The following is a 21,620-nucleotide window of genomic DNA, read 5'->3' as shown; positions in this document are numbered from 1 at the left end:
AGGGCCATTAACACCTAATGAGCCTTCATGGACATTTCTAGGTTTTCAATAATCTGACAGATGAGCCCTGACCTTTATGACATGATGTAAACCTCAGTGAGTCTGGATATAACACTCTTGAAAAATCAGAAAAGACCCTCTGGCTACAGAGTATCTATTATTAAGCATCCCTTAGGATATTGAGCAATTCACCACAAACCCACAGGCTATCTTAGAGAAGGCTTCCCCAGGACTCAAGAGGAAAATGAGCAGCTCCTCCCACAAGAGCACCCCTATCTCTGGCCCCACCCCTTCCTGTCTTTTGTCAGTTGCTGGGAGAGAAAAACAGTCAACATACACTCAGCAGCAATTTGGACCTGGGTGTGGATTCTCTGAAACCTTGAAAGCAACTAGAGGAAATAAGAAATTGACATAGAGCCCAGCTGCCTGGCTCAGTGGTTGAGCGTTGACCTGTGAACCAGGAGGTCAAGGTTGGATTCTGGTAGGGCCTGGGGGCTCCATCCCCAGTGTGGGGCCGGAAGGAGGCAGCTGATCAATGACTCTCTCTCTTCCTTCCTCTCTGAAATCAATAAAAATATATGTATTTTTTTAAAAAAGGAAATTGACACAGAAAAACAAAAACTCAAGGGGATAGACAACTGTAGATTTGGAGCAGAAAAAAAACCTCAGGGGGACAGTGGCCAGTGTGTGCATCATCAGGGAGTCCAAAGTAGAAGTTAAGAAACTGGGAAAGGAAGGAAGCTAATTTATGTCCATTTAAAGTTGAAAAGCTGGATTGAAATGTTAAGTCATCACAATAACATAGATGAAAACACTGAGGAGCAAACGTAGCTACACACAACGTATTCTGCATGATTCTGCTCAAAAACAGGCAAAATCAAGCTATGGTGTTCAGGAGGCATATCTGGGTGGTGAAACTATAAAGAAAAGCAAGGTGATAAGCGTAAGTCATGATAGGGTTATGGGTAGTGAGCTTCTGGGGCTCTGGCAATGTTCTATTTCTTGACCTGGGTGGTGGTGACTATACAGGCATTTATTTACTTTATAATCGTTTGCTATGCAATTATATTTTATGACTTTATTTCACAAAAAATAAGTTAAAAAACACACACACACACACACACACACACACACCCTAGCCAGTTTGGCTCAGTGGATAGAGCATTTGCCTGCAGACTGAAAGGTCCCAGGTTCTATTCCAGTCAAGGGCACATGCCTGGGTTTCGGGCTTGATCCCCAGTAGGGGGCGTGCAGGAGGCAGCCAAGCAATGATTCTCATCATTGATGTTTCTATCTCTCTCTCCCTCTCCCTTTCTCTCTGAAATCAATAAAAAACTATATATATGTAAAAAACAATTTCAAGTACATGGATTAGAGTTATATTCAGAAGCTTTAGCAATTTAACAAAAGACTAGAGCCAATACCAGAAAAATCCATGCAAGAGAAAGCAAACAAAACTAAATAAAAGGCCCTCCTCTCCCGGCCTAATTTTATGGTTTGCTTTGGTGTGGAGACTCAAAGTCTACATATCCAAATCCATACTAGCAAACTCCATCTGCCCAGATGCTAACTATAACACACCTACCAACCAGAAGGTGTGTACAACTCCAGCTCAGTGCTCACACCTCCTCACCATTGTTCACTGTTCACAGAGCACTCTCGCACACCATAACTCACAGCCAGTGGCCGGGGCTATCTCCACCGCAGGGTTAGGGAAGGCAGCCTCCACAATAGAAGGCTCACCCCAGGTTCGGCTCGAGGAAGCAGCAGAAACCAGGCCACTTTCCCATCCCCAGGAGCAGGCCCCAATTTTTCCATGTGGAAATAATGAGATGAGGAAACAAGTAAGTCACTGTCAGCATGCGCATGTCACCTCCTCTGAGTCACTTTCGCTTTTCAATTAAAGCACCTGCCAAGGTAAAGATTAGCTTCCTTCACTAGACCATGGACACCTTGAGAATAGAGTTGTATCCTCCCTTTTCTGACCCCCCCAGGGCTTTGCAGTTTCTGGAACGTGCTGATTAAACATGTGATAATAAATAAATGAATTCATTAATACGTGAAAGTACAAACTAATGAATTGACACTGTTGCTTTCCAACCCATATTTTGTCATTCCTACACAGTGCCACCTACGTTAACTTCTGAAAGCAGTTAAAAATGCCAGGCGGTAACTGCCCTTTTAACAGATCACCAAGAGATCTTCCACTCCTTCAAAAAAAGACTGCATGTCATATACAAAAATCAGAAGTGGAGAGGGCTCACAGGTTAATTATAGACACAAAGAGTGGGAAATGGACTATGAGGTAAGCGAGTCTAAATGTGCCTTCCCTGGACGAGCACTTACTAATAAGCCTGAAAAGATTTACTGGGCATGGCCAGGTTCAGCTCTGTGCCAGGCTTGGGGGTGGGGGTCCAGAGAAGGAGGAGGCACAGTTTCTGCACTTGAGGAATTTGGGAAGACAGCCTGTACCTGCCCTAACAATCAAAGAAGTCCATGCAGGGCAGCAGGTGGGAGGTGGGGGGGAGATAGGGCCTAAGAACTCTTGACACCTGCCTTTTTTGGGAGGGGGGAGGGGGGAGGAGGAATCAGAGAAAACCTCCTCAGTCCCATAGCCCCACCTGAAAGGAAGTGTGGGCAGAGAAGCCAAGAGGAGCCCCCAATTCTTTTCCCCCTGCACCTCCCACTGTATTCCATCAGCTGCTGGTGGCAGGGACTTAAGTCAGAAGGACCCATAGAAATCTTCCCCTTCTCTCTCCACTCTCACTCCCCTCCAAGAAAAAAGATACTCTGGTAGCTGAAGAGGCAAGTTTAGGGTCAGCTTTAGCAGATGGGCCCAAGAATGGAAGGTGAGACCTGAAGGCAAGGCGAGGACACCAGGCAGTGCTTTTTGCTCCTTTTATTCATTTGGTCCAAAAATGTTGATTGGCCGCCTGGTAGGAGCAGGCGGCGAATGTGATGACTCTCAGCGGGACCTCGGGCTTGCATGTAGCCCAGACTCATGACCAAAGCCTGGGCCCCAACACCCAGGCTGGGTCTCCCGCGGCTTCTGCTTTATTTGAGGGCGATGGTTCTGGAGGTCTCTGACTGAACCTGGGCCCTTCCAAAGAGATGAGGCCCTTCTAAGAATGTAATCATTCCTTTGATTCAAGTATTCCCGGGGTTTCGAAAAGTGCTGATCGGCTGATAATCCGGGAATGCCAGGAAGAAATATGATCACGGCCACTCCCGCAGGGGGAGGAGAATGTCCAAAAAGGTTTATTCGGGGGTGTTTTTTTTTTGTTTCCAAAATTCCGCCTTTTTCCCAAAAGGCGTTAGGGAGGTGAGACCTCGCCATGGATCAGGTCCAAAGGCTGAGAAACGAGTCGTTTGGGAGGTGTTTAAAGTTCATCTCACTGGCCCCAGTAAACTTCCCACCCACCCCACCTCGCTGTACAGATGGTCCGGGCGTTTCCAAACGACCTTCCGCCACTCTGAGACTTTGAACACCCGAAAGGTGTTAGCTCCCAGTGTGCGGGGTCTGCGGGGCCCCTGCTCCTCTCGCCGCCGGACAAAGCGCGTCCACACGCCTGGACGCGCCTCCGAGGCGAAGGAACGATAAGTGGCCCCTTCTTTCTCCCGGACACGGGAACTGCGCGCGGGCGGCCGGCTGGCTCTCCGGAGCGCAGCGTCTGGGAAGGAGCGGCGGGCCCGAGGCGCGCGGGAAGCGCTCAATGCGCGGGGCTCCCGGCGCACCTGGATGCGCCCGCAGCCCCAGCTCCGTCCCCGGCTCCCGAAACCGCCGTCTCCGACAGCGCCCACCGGGCCCCGGCCTCCCAGGTCTCCCCCGGGTCCCGCCGCTCCCCAGCCGCTGCGCGCCCCGCTCCCCGCGCGCCCCAGGCTGCTCTTACCCGGGAAATGGCGAGAGGCTGCTCGAAGTCCTTGCCCCCCACGAGGCGGAAGCCCCATGGGCCCGGGCCCTGGAGAACTATTTGCTCGGTGGTCATGGCACCGGGAAGGCGAGCGGCGACCCGCGAAGACAGACGCTGCAGGACGCGGCGAGCGCGCTGGGCTTCCCCGGCAGCTCTCCGAGTGCGCGCGCCGCGGGCCGGGAGCGCGGGGCGGGGAGCGCGGGGCGGGGCGGGCGGGGCGGGGGCGGCTCCGCCCAGGCGGTGGTGAGGCCTCCGGCCCCGCGCGTCCTCCCCGCCCAGTGGCCCAGTGTCTCGCTGAGGGTTAGTTAGGGACTCGGTCAGAGAAAGAGCCTGGGGTCTGGTCTTGGGGCCACCCCAGCACCGCCGAGGGCGCTAGGTGAGAAGCCAGCAGGCTCCGGCGGACCCGGGCTTGGCGCTGTGTAAAACGATTGGAAGTGCTGTGCAAAGTCAGCCCTCTGAGAGCAGCCCCACCGACACATATGCCTTTTGTAGACGGTAATGACGTGTAAAAGGTGCAATCGAGTGATCTCTGGAATCTACGGAGCAGACGGGCCACCTGGCCCCATTTTACAGCCGAGGTAACAGGGTGGCCTGAGGTTAAGAGACTTGCCCGGGGCTACCCAGCTGGCGCCCCCCTGGCGAGGGAAGCCCGTCTGGGTGCGTTTATAATGCTAATGAGACCGTCGCACGGTGTGGTACAGTATTTGGAATTCAGAACCTTCCTAGGAAACTTCCTCCAGGCTTGAGTTCGCTGTGGGTTCTGACCTTAACAGCTCAGACCTCTTGTCTGGGCGGGCCGAGAGCTAGCCAAGAAGAGGAAAGGGCACTGGGTTGCGTAGGACTGGTTCCCAGCCTGCCACTGGCCTCCTCGCACCCTCGCTTTCTCCGTGTCTCACGCTGCCCACTGGTTCCTTGCTTCACGCTGAGTAAAGCCGAAATCCTTAAAATGCTTACGGGGCCACCCACAAGGAGGCCCACACCCTCTCTGACCTCATCTCCTCCAGCTGCCCCCCGCCGCAGCTCGGGCTCCTGTGCTCCTGCCTCCGGGCCTGTCTGGAATGCTCACCCCGCCCTCTTTGTTCAGATGGCACCATCTCCGAGCACCCTACTTAAACCTCCTCTAGAACGCTGACACCTTCCCTCTGTTTTATCTTCCTCCATTGTATTTATCACCGTCTGACATGCTCTGTATTTTACTTATTACTTGCCCTACCCTACCCCTAAGCATTTGTTCCGTGGAGGTAGGGTGTTTATCAGTTTTATCAGTTCATCCCAGTGTCTAGAATAGTGCATGGCACACAGTCCTTAATGAATGCAATACATTGGCCATTATGACCACTTACCCTTGTGGGTCCAGGTACCTCATAGTTTTCTTGGCCCATTCATCCTGCCCCAGGGCCCCAGTGCTGTGCTTGGTACAGAGCACATGCCCGATGTATGCAATATACAGATTTATAATTCATAAATATTTACACATTCAGATGACTAAAATATATTTCTCAAAAATATTTGGTTTTCACCTACAATTCCTGGCTCACAACTGCAGAAACCCACAAAATTTCCCGTGTTGAGCAAGATAGCAGTGTCTTTTGTTATGTGAATGAAATGACTTTTAGAAAGCACCTATGGATGGGGGCTGGTTGCCAGGAGAGTCGACCACGTGATTAGAGGTTTAGAATGTTCAATCCCGTACTCCCCACCCCAGCCTTCGGAAGGAGGGAGGGATGGGAGATGAATCAATCACGATGGCGGGTGATTTAATCAGCCATGCCTTCGTATAAAAAGCCTCCATAAAAATCGACTGACCTGCCCTAACCGGTTTGGCTCAGTGGATAGAGTGTCGGCCTGTGGACTGAAGGGTCCCGGGTTTGATTCGCATGTACCTTGGTTGCAGGCACATACCCAGCAGGGAGTGTGCAGAAGGCAGCTGATCGATGTTTCTCTCTCATCAATGTTTCGAACTCTCTATCCCTCTCCCTTCTTCTCTGTGAAAAATCAATAAAATATTTTTTTAAAAAATCGACTGACCTTAACTCAGAGGCTCCCACAACCTTCTTCTCCTTGGGTTCCGGGAATTTGCTTTTGAGAGCGTCCAGGTTGGTGAACACATGGAGATGCAAGGAGCCAGGTGCACTTGGAAGTGGCTTAGAAGCTCCGCACCTCCCCTTTCCCCACCCACCCAATAACCTTACCCTATGCATCTTAACATCTGGCTGTTCCTAAGTCATATCCTTTTACAATAAACCAGGACTGTAGCAAGTAACAGATTTCTCAGAGTTCTGCGAGCTGTTCTAGCAAATTAATTGAACCCAAGGAGGAAGTTTTGGAAACCTCTGATTTTATAGCCAGTCGGTCAGAAGTGCAGGACAACCTGGACTTGTGATTGGCATTCTGAGTTGGAGGGGTTCGTTGGAACCTCCGATCTATCACCCATGGTCACCCCCAGGGAAGAAAATATGAAATGGAAAGTTTCAGAAATAAATAATTGAAGCTTTACATTGCTCAGTGTCCTGGGTAGTGTTGGAACCTCCAATCTATAGCCAGTTGGTCAGAAGCACAGGTATGAGCCTGATTAAGCTGGCTTCTGAGGTGTGTGTGTGGAGGGGCGCAGCCTTGTAGATAGTGTCAAAATTGAGTTGATTTCTTGAACACCTTGCCGGTATCTAAGAATTGTTTGTTGGTGTGGGGGGAGCCCCACCCCATCCTACATTCCAGTTGGGTCCAGGAACTTAACTGAATGTGTTTGTTAAAAGCAGGGCTCTGCCCTAGCTGTTTTGGCTCAGTGGATAGAGTGTCGTCGACCTGCGGACTGAAGGGTCCCAGGTTCGATTCCAGTCAAGGGCACATGCCCAGGTTGTAGACTCGATCCCCAGTGGGGGTCAAGCAGAAGGCAGCCAATCAATGATTCTCTCTCATCATTGATGTTTCTATCGCTTTCCCTCTCCCTTCCTCTCTGGAATCAATAATAAATATATTTTAAAAATAAAAGCAGGGCTCTGTCTCCTGGCCTACCTACCAGATTACACATGAAAGGATCGTCTTACTTCTCTGATTGTAAAACAGCACAAATGTCTATTTTTTAGAAAGGGTTTGCTTACATTTAGAAAGCAAAGTGGATTTATGTTATCTATACATCCCTCCCACCCCCTTGCATTCTGATATTCTTTGAGTCTGAGAAAAAAGGAATGGACTTACAACCAGGAACCAGCCAGCCACCTGCTTCACGGAAGCCCCAAATCCACCTGCTTTAAGATCCTGCTGAGTAGAAAACATGCTAGTGTTTCAAGTCCCTGCAGAATGCGGGGGGAATCGCCAAATTCTGAGTCTGCCCTTAGATGTGTAGCAGTTTGAAGTATATTGTGTCCCAGGAGGAGGAAAAGGTTGAAAAGCCACAGCTTCTGTGCTCCCAAGGAGGAGGCCTGCCTCTCTTATTCATCCTGTGTGTCCTGCTAGCGTGGACCTGATACTCATAGATGCCAACAGTGCTTAGTCTACACAATAGTCTTTTAAAAAATATATATTTTTATTGATAACAGAAAGGAAGGGAGAGGGAAATAGAAATATCAATGATGAGAGAGAATCATTGATCGGGTGCCTCCTGTGCACCCCACACTGGGGATGGCGCCCGCAACCTCCTGGTTCATAGGTCGACACTCAACCACTGAGCCACGCCAGTCAGGCTACACGATATTCTTTACAGACATGGGCACTAGTACATTTGTGAGGGCTGTGAGTCCTCAGTTGCTTCATTTAGTTGTTAAATGTTCTCAGTTGTAGTCTGGATCTACGTAGCAAGAGCTATAAAACAGTCAACCCTTGGACCCATACATCCCCTTTCTGGGCAGTGATTCCAAGGATATAATTTAAAAGAAGAAAAAACAGCTATATGTACAAAGATATTTATAGCCACGTTATTTATAATGATAAAAAGAAACTGGAATCAACCAGTATCAGAAAAGTGGCTAAATATGGTTGCGGCCATATGAGGGAATAGTATGCAGCCTGAGAATAATGACCCTGAGGACTAAGAGGAGACAGGGAAATGTGTTTTCAGAATAGGTAAAAATAAGTGGAACAAGATGACTTGTAAACCAAATATTATTATTTGTAAAATTTATGTCAAGAAATGAAAACTATGTCTTCTTACTGCTAAAAATTAGGAGAAAGCACAAAAGGCTAACTTGGTTTTGGAGGTGCAATTGGGGAATTTTTATTTTTATTTTTATTTTTGCTTGTCATTTGTACTCTCTATCGTTACACTTTTTGCTGTCTCTATCTGTACTTTAATTTTTCTTTCTGAACTGTTCATCATGATCCTTTATCCCTAATACTATTTCCTAGGAATAGGGACATTTTCTTGCATAATCATAGTATAGTTATTAAATTTAGCAAATTTTACATGGATATTCTTTAATCTGCCATTCATATTCCAATTTGACTTGACTTTTTAATTTTTTATTTACTTATTTTTTTATCATTTCCTTGCATTTCATATTACTGTGATGATTTTTTTAATTTTTATTTTTTTGCTAAAAGTATTACAAAGGGTATTACATATGTGTCCTTCCCCCCCTCCCCGCCCTTGACAATCCCCTGCCCTCCCTTACCCCACAATGTCTTATGTCCATTAGTTATGCTTATATGCATGCATACAAGTCCTTCGGTTGATCTCTTACCCCCCTCCCTCCTGCCCCCCAACCCTCCCTGGTCTTCCCACTGCAGTTTGACGATCAGTTTGAGTTGGGGAATTTTTTAAAAAGAATTTCCTCTAATGATGGTATAAAGTTTTCAAAACAAATAAAATAAAATGTCCTCAGCTTCTTGGATTGGTGACTAAAGGTCAGTCTTTCTGGGGGTAGGAATCTCATCTTCTATCTTTTTAAGCTCTTCTACCGGAGGAGCTCTGAACTGGCCACACAGCATGCACTCAAAGGCCCAGACGGACTGACAGCTCTGGCGGGAACACAAGCAACCCTGTCTTGTGTTAAACACCATTTCTCACTTACCCTTTCCCTCAGTCCCCTCAGACCCTGGACTCCTGCGGAGGCCTTAAGCAACCTCTCTGAACTTCAGTGGCCTTGTTATTATAATGAATTCCGTAGAAGTTTGTTGACCTAAACAGCCGCCACCAAATGTCTGGAAGGGGGTGGGGTGGGTGGGGTGGGGTTGGAGGGGACGCAGCAGAATGCTGGAGAAACGGAAGCAAGGAGGGCAGGAACCAGACAGGGGAGGGGTCCAGGGAGCCAGTGGACAGTGGGTCTTTCCAGTTATCAGTCCAGTTTTGCAGGGTGGGAGGCTCTGCCTGTGGATTCCCCCAGCCTGGCTTCTGCAGAGCTGGCAACCCCACATCAGGGTGCCATTGCCAGGACCTCCAGGGCCACTCTGTGGATGGAGACCGAGACCAGGACTGTGCGAGGCTCTGCCTATGGTCGTTTTTAATCTCCAGGTCCTGGACTCACCCAGGTGTCCGCACAGTTCCCATCCCTGGAAATCGCCACCAGGACCCTCCTCCGGGGCTGAGCGGTTCTGGCCCCGACCCAGGTGGGAGCGTAGGTGACTCCCAGGCTCAGCGCCTACGCTGGGGGTTGAGGCCAGCTCTGCCCAGCGGCCAGAGACAGCGGGAAGCCGCCTGGCAGAGGCGCACAGTGACTCCCACGTCCCCAACGGCGCAACTGCCCGGGGCGCCCTGGTCAAAGGACAGCCGAGCGACACGCTCCCCCCCCCCGGCGCCCCCCCCGTAAAAAGAATGAACCCTAAGCTTAGAGGTTCGCAGAACAAAGACGTCCTTCCCCGCCCGGCCCTATCCCGCCAGCCCGGTCGCGTTCAGCCCCTAACCCTGCCCCAGAGGCAGCGCGCCCTTTCCTGGGATCCCACGCGCAGCGGCTGGTCAGCGCCGGCGGCTGGACTGCTGGGGGTGGCGCCCTCGGCTGTGCCAGGGGCGGGCAGGGAATTGGCCCCTGACTTTGGCTTTTCTCCCGCTTCCTGCTGCAGCCCAGAGGAAATCCTGAAGTGGCCGCTCGGGATTGGGCGCCTTTCAGGTTCCCGGGGCCACAGAGCATGCTCCTGGGCGCGGGGACCTCAGGGACACGTGTGCACCTGACCTGCCTGCGGCTCCCCCGCGGCTGGCAAAGCCGGGGACAGACAAGCTGCTGGGTCCAAGGCCATGTTCCTCGTGGACAAGAAACTGAGGGGCCAACCCCAGGGCTGAAGCTGTTACCCGCCTGCCTGCTGCCCCCCCCCCCCCCCCCACAGGACAGGTGGCACAGAGTTCCCAGAGGCAGAAGCCTGACCACCCCATTTCTCAAGCCTGCCTGCGAATTGAGAAGACATCCCATAATAGGATCCCAGAGAAAGCGATTCATGTTAAACATTTATGTTGGAGAAGTTAAGACAGAAACACAAAATGTAATGTGACAGTGTTGTTCACAAGATAATGAATACATTAATAAAATGCAATTAATCTGCTAATCTGAGGCCTCTTTTAAATTCGTGGGATGAACATATTTCATTTTTGTTATTGTATTTCTGTGACTTTGTATGTAACTTCATCTAGAGAAACTTTGCCCAGCCCGTGTGGCTCTGTAGTTGAGCGTCAACCCAGGAACCAAGAGGTCAGGGTTCGATACCAAGCCCCCATTGTGAGCTTGATCCCCCCGGAGGGGGCGTGCAGGAGGCAGCCCATTGATGACGATGTTTCTCTCTCATTCATTGTTAAAAAAATATATTTTATTGATTTTTTTTTAGAGAGAGAGGGAGGGAGAGGGATAGAGATAGAAACATCGATGAGAGAGAAACATCACTGATCAGCTGCCTCCTGCACGCCCCCCACAGGGAATTAAGCCAAAACCGGGCATGTGCCCTGACTGGGAATTGAACTAGGGGCCTCTTGGTTCCTGGCTCGATGCTAAACCGCTGATCTACACCGGCCAGGCTCATCGATGTTTTTATCTTTCTATCCCTCTCCCTTCCTCTCTCTCTCAAAAGCAATAAAAACCTTTGTTTTTCAAAAGAAACTTTAAAAGTTTAAATTTGAGTCTAGCTCACATGGAATCACCCCTTGGCCCCCTCCCCAAGAGAGGAAAGTTGGCTTGGGGTCAGGATTACCCAACAGGCCTTAACCCAATACTCAGACAATAAACATTGTTCTCATTACTAAGCAGTGACTGTGAGTCAGAGTGTGTACCAGGAACATGTCTTATTTTGTTGCATGTCGTTGGAACAAGATTCCAATGAAGTGTTTTAAACCCTTGTTACAGGAGGAAGCCAGGGCACCAATGCACGGCCCAGATCCCTCTTCATGGAGGGACTTGTCCCAGCTGCTGAGAGGAAGACAGAGATTAGCTTTTAGCCCCTGCAGGACTATCTTTGCTGTAGAGAGCAGCCTTGCCTGAGGGCAGGCCCTTCCCCAGGCTAAAGGAATGGCCACTTTGGCCGATAGGGGACAACTCTGATGGGTCATTCTGGCTCTCAAGATCCCTGTGGAATAGGTGGAGGCTGTCAGGCCAACCTGGCAGCTCACCTTCTCCCTCTGTCCAATTCAGCCTCCTCCACGGGCGGTGAGCCAGAGGCCTCCTTAATGAACATCCTGCAGGCTGTACTCTCTCTGGGACCAGGGAACCCAGCCTGCAATAGGCCCAGAGGTTAACGGATTTCCCTAAAGTCATTCAGTCACCAAGTCACAAGGCGAGGTCTGGGCTGGGAAGGCAGAGGAAACCTGTGGGGTCTGGAGGGCTCTGTGAAGAAGAGGGAGAGGCCGGCGAGAGGTTATTCAGAGGTTCCTGGGATCCCAGAAAACTCCTCAGGTCCACAGTTCACGGAGGTCCCAGGGCCAGATCTCCCTGCCCCACTGGCAGGGACACCCGCAGCCCAAGCGTCAGCCACTCCACTAGACTAAATCCCTTGGTGGATGGCTTTCTGCACTTCCTCCTTGGAGGAGGTGGAATTTGAGATAAGATTCAAAAGTATCAGCAAATATGAAGGCAGAAAGGCCTTAACAGGCAGCAGAAACAAAACAAGGCCGTAGGAGGGGCGAGACGTGGTCTGAGGGATAACATTAGCGGACAATAGGCAGGCTGGAGAATTCTGTGGGGAGGGCTCTGAGCACCGGCGATCAGATAGGGTGTGCAGTGGGGACAGGCACAGGCTTCCTCCAGCCTCATTCCACCCATTCCACCCTGCACTCTCTCTGTGACATCCCCTCCCAATCATTTCCTCTGGGGCTTGGCCTGAGTTTCGGGCCTGGTCTGGTTATGGCTGATACTGAAACTATTTATAGCACTTGGGGACAGATGAGTGGCAGGGCCAGTTTCCATGACGCCAGGCCTCCTAGAGGGTGGCTTCCTCTCTGCTGGGTCTGCACCCACCCCCTCTGGGTTCATCTTCTCTCCTATTACCTCTAGCATTCTGCTTCCGCGTGGTCATTCCTTGGGTAGCATCAGGGCTGCTGCTGGGTGAGAACAGAGCAGGAGGACAGCTAGAAATGACAATGCTGACAGGTATCACCACCTGCCCCCCTCGACTCCTCCCATTAGGTTACATTCTAGGCCAGTGGTTGGCAAACTGTGGCTCTCGAGCCACATGCGGCTCTTTGGCCCCTTGAGTGTGGCCCTGAAGTTTCAATCACACTGTACGTGCGCGCCCGCACCTGGTATTTTGTGGAAGAGCCACACTCAAGGGGGCCGCAGTTTGCCGACCACTGTTCTAGGCTGAGGAGAGGTCTCAGCCATCACCGTTGAGTGCTGTGGGCCTGGGGTCTTCTCCTACCCCTGGGCCTAGCCACCGAACCTCTGACGTCCGCCCCCGCCCACTGACCACCTGGAATTATGAATCCCAGAGCATAGGAAGAGTGGTTACGAACTACGAAGTCTGGAGGTGAAAGAGATCAGACAAAAATGAAGTGGGAAAATGACCACGATGACGTCTGTTATCCTAGCCAGACGCTAGCTCCTATGTGGGGTCTTTGAAGCAGGTGAAAGGAGAGGTCTGCCTGAGGGTTTGGTGAGTCATTTAGCTGACTGGGGCTGTTTCTTTTTTTCTCTTTTAGTCAACACCTAACAAAACAGCAAACAAAACAGACAAAAATGTCCTCCCTCAGGGAGCTAACATTTTAGTGTAATGGACAAACAATAAAATAAGTAAGTAAAATTTATTTATTTTGTGTATGTATGGTTACGTATGTGTGTGTATCTATACTAATAAAAGCTAATATGCTAATTAGACTGGATGTCCTTCCAGACGTCCTTCTGGATGACCTTCTGGACAAAGCCAGGGCTGCGAGGGAAGCCCGGGTCCTGGATGCCAGAGGGAAGCCCGGGTCCTGGGTGCCAGAGGGAAGCCTGGGTCCTGGGTGCCAGAGGGAAGCCTGGGTCCTGGGTGCCAGAGGGAAGCCCGGGTCCTGGGTGCCAGAGGGAAGCCGGTGCCGGCAGCCAGGGGAATGAAGGCCTACTCTTGCGTGAATTTTGTGCATTGGGCCTCTAGTATTTAAATAAGTATGTGTGTATATGTGTATTTGCTTGCATATGTTTTCCTGCCAAAAGGGCCTGGAAGAATGATACTCCAGAGCAGCGGTTCTCAACCTGTGGGTCGCGACCCCTTTGGCGGTCAAACGACCCTTTCACAGGGGTCGCCTAAGACCATCCTGCATATCAGATATTTACATGACAACTCATAACAGTAGCAACGTTACAGTTATGAGGTAGCAACGAAAATAATTTTATGGTTCGGTCACAACATGAGGAACTGTATTTAAAGGGCCAGAAGGTTGAGAACCACTGCTCCAGAGCAATGCGTACACCTGGTGTCCTGATCTTGGTTTCTAAACACCATGAAAGGTACGGTGCTTCTCCAGGAAATTATATGGCTGTGGTGAGCTAGGTGCATGATGTGCCCAGAATAGCTGGTTATGTAGAAAATAAGAAAGTGCTTGAAAAGGTGGTGAGCACATGTTACAAGGGCACAGAAGCCTGCTTAACGGAGCTCCTACTTCTAAATTTGGAACAATTTAAGCATTACAATTGTCTAGCTTACCAGAAAAAACACACACAGATCAACAAATTCACACAGTAGATGGATGTATGGATAGATGAAGGAAGCAAGGAAGAACGGGGAGGGAGGGAGGGCAGAAGGAAGAGGGTCCTGCTTACGGTGGAATTCTGAAGGCCAAGTAGGAAATGTGGAGGGAGTGCAAGAGTTTGCAAACCGCCCTGGCTGGGGAGCTCAGCTGGTTAGAGCGTCACCTGGATACACCAAGGCTGCAGGTTTTATCCACGGTCAGGGCACAGAAAGAATCAACCAACGATGTATAAATAAGTGGAACAACAAATTGATGTTTTTCTCTCTCTCAAATCAATAGATAAAAATATTTTTAAAAGAGTTTGAAAACCATCATTTTGCAACTATCATAGTAAAGATTAATTCAAACAAGAATCATCATTGGGTACAAAATCTGGGGTGACAGTTTGATGAGCAGGACGTCTTAGAGTACCTTCCTGCAGATGGCTTATTAGATGCAAAGGGGGGAAAGTAACAATACATGGCAAAATCCAACACCACTTTGCTAGGAGATCGAAGTTAATGTCACCAGCGAAGGCAGAAGAGCCATGTGCGGCTCAAATACGGCATCCTGAGAAGGGCACAGCATTGCTGTGTAACACGCCAGCCGGGAACGCACAGCCTGAACACAATCACAGGGAAACATCAGTCAAGCCCCTCATAAATTAAAGGCGTGGGCGAGGAACTATGTTCTTTAAAATGGCAATGTCATCAAAGACAGAGAAAGTTGGTGGAAATGTTTCGGATGAAAGGAGAGTAAAGAGTCCAACAACCCAAATGCAATATATGTGGCGGCAGACCCGCCCTTACTGGAGGGAATAAAAGGATACAGGTGCCAGGTTGAAGTCTTGTGTCAGTGTGAAATGTGCTGGTTGATAACTAGATGGTGGCTGTGTAAGGGCATAGCCCTGTCTTTAGGAAATGCACACTGGGGTATTCAGAAATAAAGGGCTGCACCCTGGCCAGTGTGGCTCAGTTGGCCTAAGCACCGAAAGTTTGCTGGTTCGATTCCCAGTAAGGGCACGTGCCCGGGCTGCGGGCTCGATACCCAGTGGGGGGCGTGCAGGAGGCAGCAGACTGATGTTTCTCACATCGATGTCTCTCTCTCCCCTTTCCTTTCCTTTCTCTCTCAAATCAATGAAAACATTTTTTTTAAAGAAATAAAGGGCTGCGTGTAACTATGTCTCAAACATTCAGAACAAAGTTCTGTGTATATGAGTGTGTGAAAGAGAAGGGGGAGAGAGAGAGAGAGAGAGAGAGAGAGAGAGAGAGAGAGAGAGAAGACAAATGAAGTAAATGGTATAAGATGTTAACCACAGCTGAATCTGTTAAAGGATAGCCCTGCTAAAGTTCTTTGTACTGTCCTTATTCTTGGAACTTTTTTCTGATCTTGAACTTATAAAATGTTTCTTAAAAAGGAAAAAAAAATATGGCACCATAGACGGTGTTATGTTCTATGGAGAAAAATGAAGCCGGGTTGCAAGCGTCAAAAATAAAAGCGGTGGCCCTGACCGGTTTGGCTCAGTGGATAGAGCGTCGGCCTGCGGACTGAAGGGTCCCAGGTTCCATTCTGGTCAAGGGCATGTACCTTGGTTGCGGGCACATCCCAGTAGAAGGTGTGCAGGAGGCAGCTGATCGATGTTTCTCTGTCATCGATGTTTCTAACTCTCTATCCCTCTCTCTTCCTATCTGTAAAAAATCAAAAAAATATATTTTAAAAAAATAAAATAAAAGTGGTGAGGGAAGAAGACTTCTCCCGGAAAGTGATTTGAATGGAGACCTGAGCCAGGTGAGTGAGCATTCCAGGCGGAGGAAATAGCAAGTTCAAAGATGGGGACTCCTGGCATGTCCATTGGCAAGGCAGCTGGGGGGGGGGGGGGGCTGGGGTCAGCGAGGGAGGGAGGAGTAGGCAATGAGGTCAGAGACTTGACAGAGAGCCTGACCGGGCAGTGCCTGGAGGGGCATTGGAGAACCGCTAGGAGTCAGGGAAGGTCCTGAGGGCTCCAGGCAGAGGATTAACATGATCTGCCTCGTGTTTTCAACACTCTGCTCTCTGTGTTGAAACAGATGGAGGAGGCGGCAAGAACAGGGCAGGGAGCAGTGAGTGGGTTGTTGTCATAATCCAGGCGAGAGATGATTATTGGCGGGGACCCAGGTGGAGAGCGGAGGAGCCTGGGAGCGGGCCGGGATTCCGGCTGTGTTGTCGAGCATTTGCTGATGGATAGGAAGGGAGGTACGGAGGGGTGTGCAGGGTGACTCAAGTGTTCTGGCCTGAACAGCAGCTGTAAGGATGGAACTGCCATTAATGAAGACGGGGTAGCCTGTGGGAGAAGCAGGTTTGGGGTACGCTACGGAGTTTAGCTCTGGACATATTTAAGCTTCCGTGGGGATGTGGCACCGCAGCTGCATCTGGGAGTCTGGAGCCCACAGGAGAGGCCAGGCGGGAGAGGAGCATACAGTGGATTTTTAAGACGTGAGAGTGGATGGCGGCACCGGGGACCAGGAAAACAGGGGAGGGCCGAGGATGGGGCCTGGGGACATCAACTGTAAGATGTTGGCCTGGGAGACGAGGAGGAACCACTACGGGCAACTGAGAAGGAGCAACCGTGGGACAGGAGAAGCAGGTGAGGGTGGTGCCTGGGAGCCAAGGGAAGAGAGTGATTCTCGGACGGAGGGGTGAGCAGGTGAGTCAAATGCTGCTGAAGTCCAGGGAGCTGAGAATTGAGACATAGCACAAGATTCGGAGGCGGGAAGGTCACTGAAGGTCATGAAGAGAAGGGTTTTGTTGGGGGTTGGGAGCAAATCCTGAATGGAGCGGGCTCAAGAGGGAATCAGAGGAGAGGAACTGGAGACCGAAAGTACAGACAGCTTTTTTTTTTTCTTTTCTTTCGAAAAATTTATCGTTGACACTGTTACAGATGTTCCCATCCCCCTCCCTACCCCTTTGCCTGCCTCCACCAGACCCCAGACAGCTCTTTTGGGGCCTTTCGCTGCCGAGGGAATGAGGACAAGGAGGCAGTAGCTGGAGGAGGAACAGGATTGAGAGGTTTCCTTTTAACTGAAAAGCAGGACCAGGCCTTCTTTGCAGGGTCATGGAGAGGTTGCTGTGCATAAGGGACTTCATTGTTTCTAGGTAAATGGGACACAGTTGTTACTTACTCTCTTTCAGGCCTGACCCCGCCTGCTCGGGGTGAACTCTCTAAGCCCCTGGATTGCAGCTTAGCGTCCTCCCTGCGTGTTTCTGTACACAGCTCCTCCTGAAAGCTCTCCTCTCGCCCCTGGGGTCCCGCTGCCCCCCTCTCATCTGCCTGCTTCTCCCACCGCCTCTAGAAGTGCCTCCGGTTCCACACCAACTGCTCGGCACACCGCCCCCCCCGCCCCCCGAGGCTGCCTCCCCTGGGCTCCTGGTGCCCCCTAGGTGAAGGAGCCACACTGAATTCTTTGGAAACTTGAAAAAATTTTGTTATTGATTTTTAGAAAGAGAGAAAGGGAGAGGGATGGGATAGAAACATTGATGAGAGAGGAACATCATCCATCGGCTGCCTCCTGTAAGCCCCCTACTGAGGTTTGAGCCCACAGCCTGGGCATGTGCCCTGACCAGGAATCGAACCAGTAACCTCCTGGTTCATGGATTGATGCTCAACCACTGAGTCACACTGATCAGGCTAAAAAAACAACAACAACAAACTTAACCCCGTTCATCTACAACTGGACTCCCACGCTGAAGATGATGAGGGCACCTCTAACTCCACGCTCACTTTGTGCGTGGGAAGCATTTTGTCACAGAGGGAGGAGTTTCAGGAAGAGGTGTCAGTTGAGGGCGAACCTAAGATGATGAATTCTTAGCCACAGACAGGAAAGCACACATCCAAGGTGACCTCCAAGAAAGACCTGAAGATCTTGTCAACAGTTGTGTGACACTATGTATCTGTCAAAAGTATACATCATGCCCGGCTGGAGTGGCTCAGTCAGTGGTTTAGCGGTAACCTATGAACCAGGAGATCACGGTTCGATTCTCAGTTGGGGCATATGCTTGGGTTGTAGGCTCGATCCCCAGTGTGGGGTGTGCAGGAGGCAGCCGATCAATGATTTCTCTCATCATTGATGTTTCTATCTCTCTCTGTCCCTCTCCCTTCCTCTCTGAAATCAATAAAAATATATATATTTTAAAAAGTATACATCATAACCTTTGATCTAACAATTCCACTTTTAGAATTTATTTTAATTTTTAGAAACATAACATTTTAATAGATGAAATAAACACTCCAGTACCTGTAGGGTAAAAACTTGACGGGGGTTGGGAGGGGGCGGGGATCACTCTATAGCAGCGGTTCTCAACCTGTGGGTCGTGACCCCTTTGGTGGTCGAATGACCCTTTCACAGGGGTCGCCTAAGACCATCCTGCATATCAGATATTTACATTACGATTCATAACAGTAGCAACATCAGTTGTGAAGTAGCAACGAAAATAATTTTATGGCTGGGTCACAACATGAGGAGCTGTATTTAAAGGGCCAGAAGGTTGAGGACCACTGCTCTATAGTGTAAATTAGAAAATGAAACACACACTCCCAGTAGCCTTTCCCCTCATTGGCAAATCACATGGCAAGGTCAGACTCTCCACATCAATACTTCTAGGAATTTATTCTAGAAAAAAAGTAGGCACTTAATGTACTAAGAGTATGTAAAAGGTTGTCCATCAGAGAATTGTCCATAATTGCAAAATATTGAAAACATCCTGTCAACAGGAGAGCTGCTGGGTATTCCACGGCGCATGCACACCGTGAACACCATGGAGTCATTACAGAAATGATGTAGAGATGAGTATGTATTGCCAGGTCCTGGGTTGCTCCCTGCCACCTGCCTTCAGAGGCAGTTGTACGAGGATGTGATGCTTGGAGTTGCCATGGCAGCAGTCAGCTCGTAATTAGGAAAGGCCAGGGGAATCAGAAATGCCAACCCAGGCGCCTGCCTTCTTTTCTGTGAAATGAGACATCTGTGTCACATAAGCTGTCACTTGTTGGGCCACGTGCCTTGCAGTTGAAGTTATTCTTAACTGACACAGGAAATACGGAGTACAAGGTCCTCGGTGGCCTAGGAGCTCTGCAGATCTATGACACTACATATGGAAGCCGCAGTGCAGGCATTAAAGGGCGGGTGTGGGCGTGAGGAAGTACAGGCAGGGGGCCGGACCAGAGAGGCTTGTGAGTGGTAAAGAATAGGGTGACATGGAATCGGCAGGGGTACATGAAGATTTCTTCTATGCCACTGCTGCTATCTCAGCTCTGACATTAGACTGAGGAGGGACAGAAATCCTTTATTGAAATTTCCATGTTCAAGCACATAGTAGGTGTTTATCAAGCGGTCATCACTATTGGTATTCCATGAAGTCACTCTTGCAGACTTGCCCCAGCTCTTTGTCCCCTGGAACAGGAGAGTGTGATCAATGGAAAGAACTGGCCTTGGAGTCAGGTTCCTACCTGTAAATGGAGACACGAATACCTACCTCACAGGACTGGCATGAGCAACGAGAAGATGCATGGAAGGTGCTGGTGTGCAGGAGGCACTGGAATAACTGGAGAGCTCTGTGGTGGGCCTGGCAGGTTGCCTTCCAAACATCACTTCTTCCTCCTTCCTAACAGAACTCCACTGTGGTCCAGGCACCTCCTCCTCCCAGACGAGGAAACCCAGGCTCAGAGAGCTCAACGGGCACTTCCGAGGTCTCACAACCTAACAAGTAGCGGGTCTTGCAACCGGGTCTTTCGAACCAGGTCTTCCGAACCAGGTCTTCAGACTCCCAGCCCACTGTTCTTTCGAATACCTCTTGTTTTGGGAGGCATTCGCACATTTATCTAACACAACAAGGTACCTGGCACTCAGAAGTTCTAAACTTAGAGACTGTTTCTCCCCAAGAGCAAGAGGCAGAAGTCACATGGCTTCTATGACCTAGACTCAGAAGCGACATACCCTCTCTTCTGTCATAATCTGTTCGTCATGCAGACCAACCCTGACAGAATGCAGAAGGGACCACTCCAGGCTGTGAGTCCTGGGAGGTGAGGATCGTTGAAGACTTTCTTGGAAGCTGGCACCACACGCATCTTAACATTTTTATGAAAGGGTCCGAGGACTGCAAGGGGTCCACAGACCACACTTTGAGATCCATGGACCTTGATACTTCCAGCTCTCTCTAAAATTTTAGCTACATGACTTATGCTACTGCTCGGAAGATGATTCGCAGATCCACCTCTCTTTTGCAGATTCATATCAGTTTGTCAGATCTCGCTTGAAAACAAGTTTTCCAGAGAGATTCAATCTAGGTAGCATTTTGCTTCTGCTGATGGCTGAGTTGAAGGGAAGAGTCGTTTATCTTCCAGGACAGACATCATAAACTAAAGCGTCACACAGTCATTCATATTCTCATCATGGCCTTTTGCATCTATGGTTTCATCTTAAATATTTTTGAATATTCTCAATCTGAACCACCTTCTTGGCTAATCCATGCAATAAATTACCTGCATCAAGTAGCAACTTAACAGGAAGGCCTTTAGCCTTGTCTGGAGTCAGAGAACTGGTGGGAGCTGCTGCCAGGCTGCCTGTGCTGCATTCAGTAGGTGAACGTGCAGCCAGACAAGACCAGCAACCCCAAGGATAAGACAAATACCAACAGAAACTCTGTCTCTGGATTCGTTCCTGCCGGAGGCTAGCTCCAACTCCCTCCTTCCCAGTGATGTCACTCAAGAATGGTCCCTGGTGTTAGGTTTCTACCACTCTTCATTGAAAAGAACCTGCATACAATGGACTCTTCGGCCTCAAATTATATTGTGAGAGATCTGAGACCTGAAGGAGCATGTGTGGAGAGACAATAACAGAGGGCTGAGAACTCAGCGAAGATAGAAAGAGGACTGAGAAGGGGCCGATCAGAGAAAAGGCAGGCGAAACAAGGGACATTTCCTAGAAGCGGGTAATGAGCTAGTTTTATGGCGGGGAGACAGATACTCCCGTGGTCTTGGCCGTACAATAAATCGGCATTTCTGGGGAAGGCAATTTGGCAGGATCTCCAGATTTGAAATGTTCCTGCTCTTTGAGCCAATAACTGTGCTCAATGCAGCATTGTTTGTTGTGGTAGAAAGCTGGCGAGACTTTCAAACATTTGCATCATCAATAGGGGGTTGGTGGATTATGGAAACCTATCCCACTTCCATTGTTAAGGGGATAAAAGACTATGCAAAGCGTTTGTTTATAGATTTGGGTATTTCCTATGTGCAGAGGAGAAAGCTTGGAGGACCATACATCGGACAGTTGGCACTGGTGACCTCTGCGGGGGCAACTGTAATTATGGAGAACTTTCACTTTCTAGGTTTAATTTGATTTAGAAAAGCCAAGTGTGGTGTCATTTCTTGTGCCCTTGTCTTGTGGAGCAAATCAAGACCCATTTTACATATTTCATAATGTTTTACCTTTTCTTTTAAAGATATATGCATTATTTTTGTAATCAGAACAAATAAAAACGTATAGAAAGAATGGTGAAATGGTCAACGATAATTCAAAGAAGGTCATGAAGTTACCTTACTGAGAAAAGAATAAGGTAAGAAGAGGTGTCTTCATGGAGTGGGTGGGAGCCAGATGGCAAGTAATTAAGAATGAAAAAGGAGCCCTAGC

General features: G+C 49.4%; 1 protein-coding gene across 1 annotated transcript in view; it reads right to left on the bottom strand.

The window, feature by feature from the left end:
* The window catches only part of PDLIM1 (PDZ and LIM domain 1), a 36,499-nt gene extending 32,429 nt beyond the window's left edge, over window positions 1-4,070 (bottom strand). Inside the window, exon 1 of the mRNA XM_070432665.1 lies at window positions 3,891-4,070. Within this exon, the coding sequence (XP_070288766.1) occupies window positions 3,891-3,986 (96 nt within the window). The 5' untranslated portion in view covers window positions 3,987-4,070. The remainder of the gene's footprint in view (window positions 1-3,890) is intronic.
* Window positions 4,071-21,620: the final 17,550 nt, after the last annotated feature.

The sequence above is a fragment of the Myotis yumanensis genome, unplaced genomic scaffold (assembly GCF_028538775.1).
Source record: "Myotis yumanensis isolate MYYU_CA2020_CCGP unplaced genomic scaffold, mMyoYum1.0.hap1 SCAF_13, whole genome shotgun sequence".
NCBI classification, from domain to species: Eukaryota; Metazoa; Chordata; class Mammalia; order Chiroptera; family Vespertilionidae; genus Myotis; species Myotis yumanensis.
This window is presented reverse-complemented; position numbering and strand designations above follow the sequence as displayed.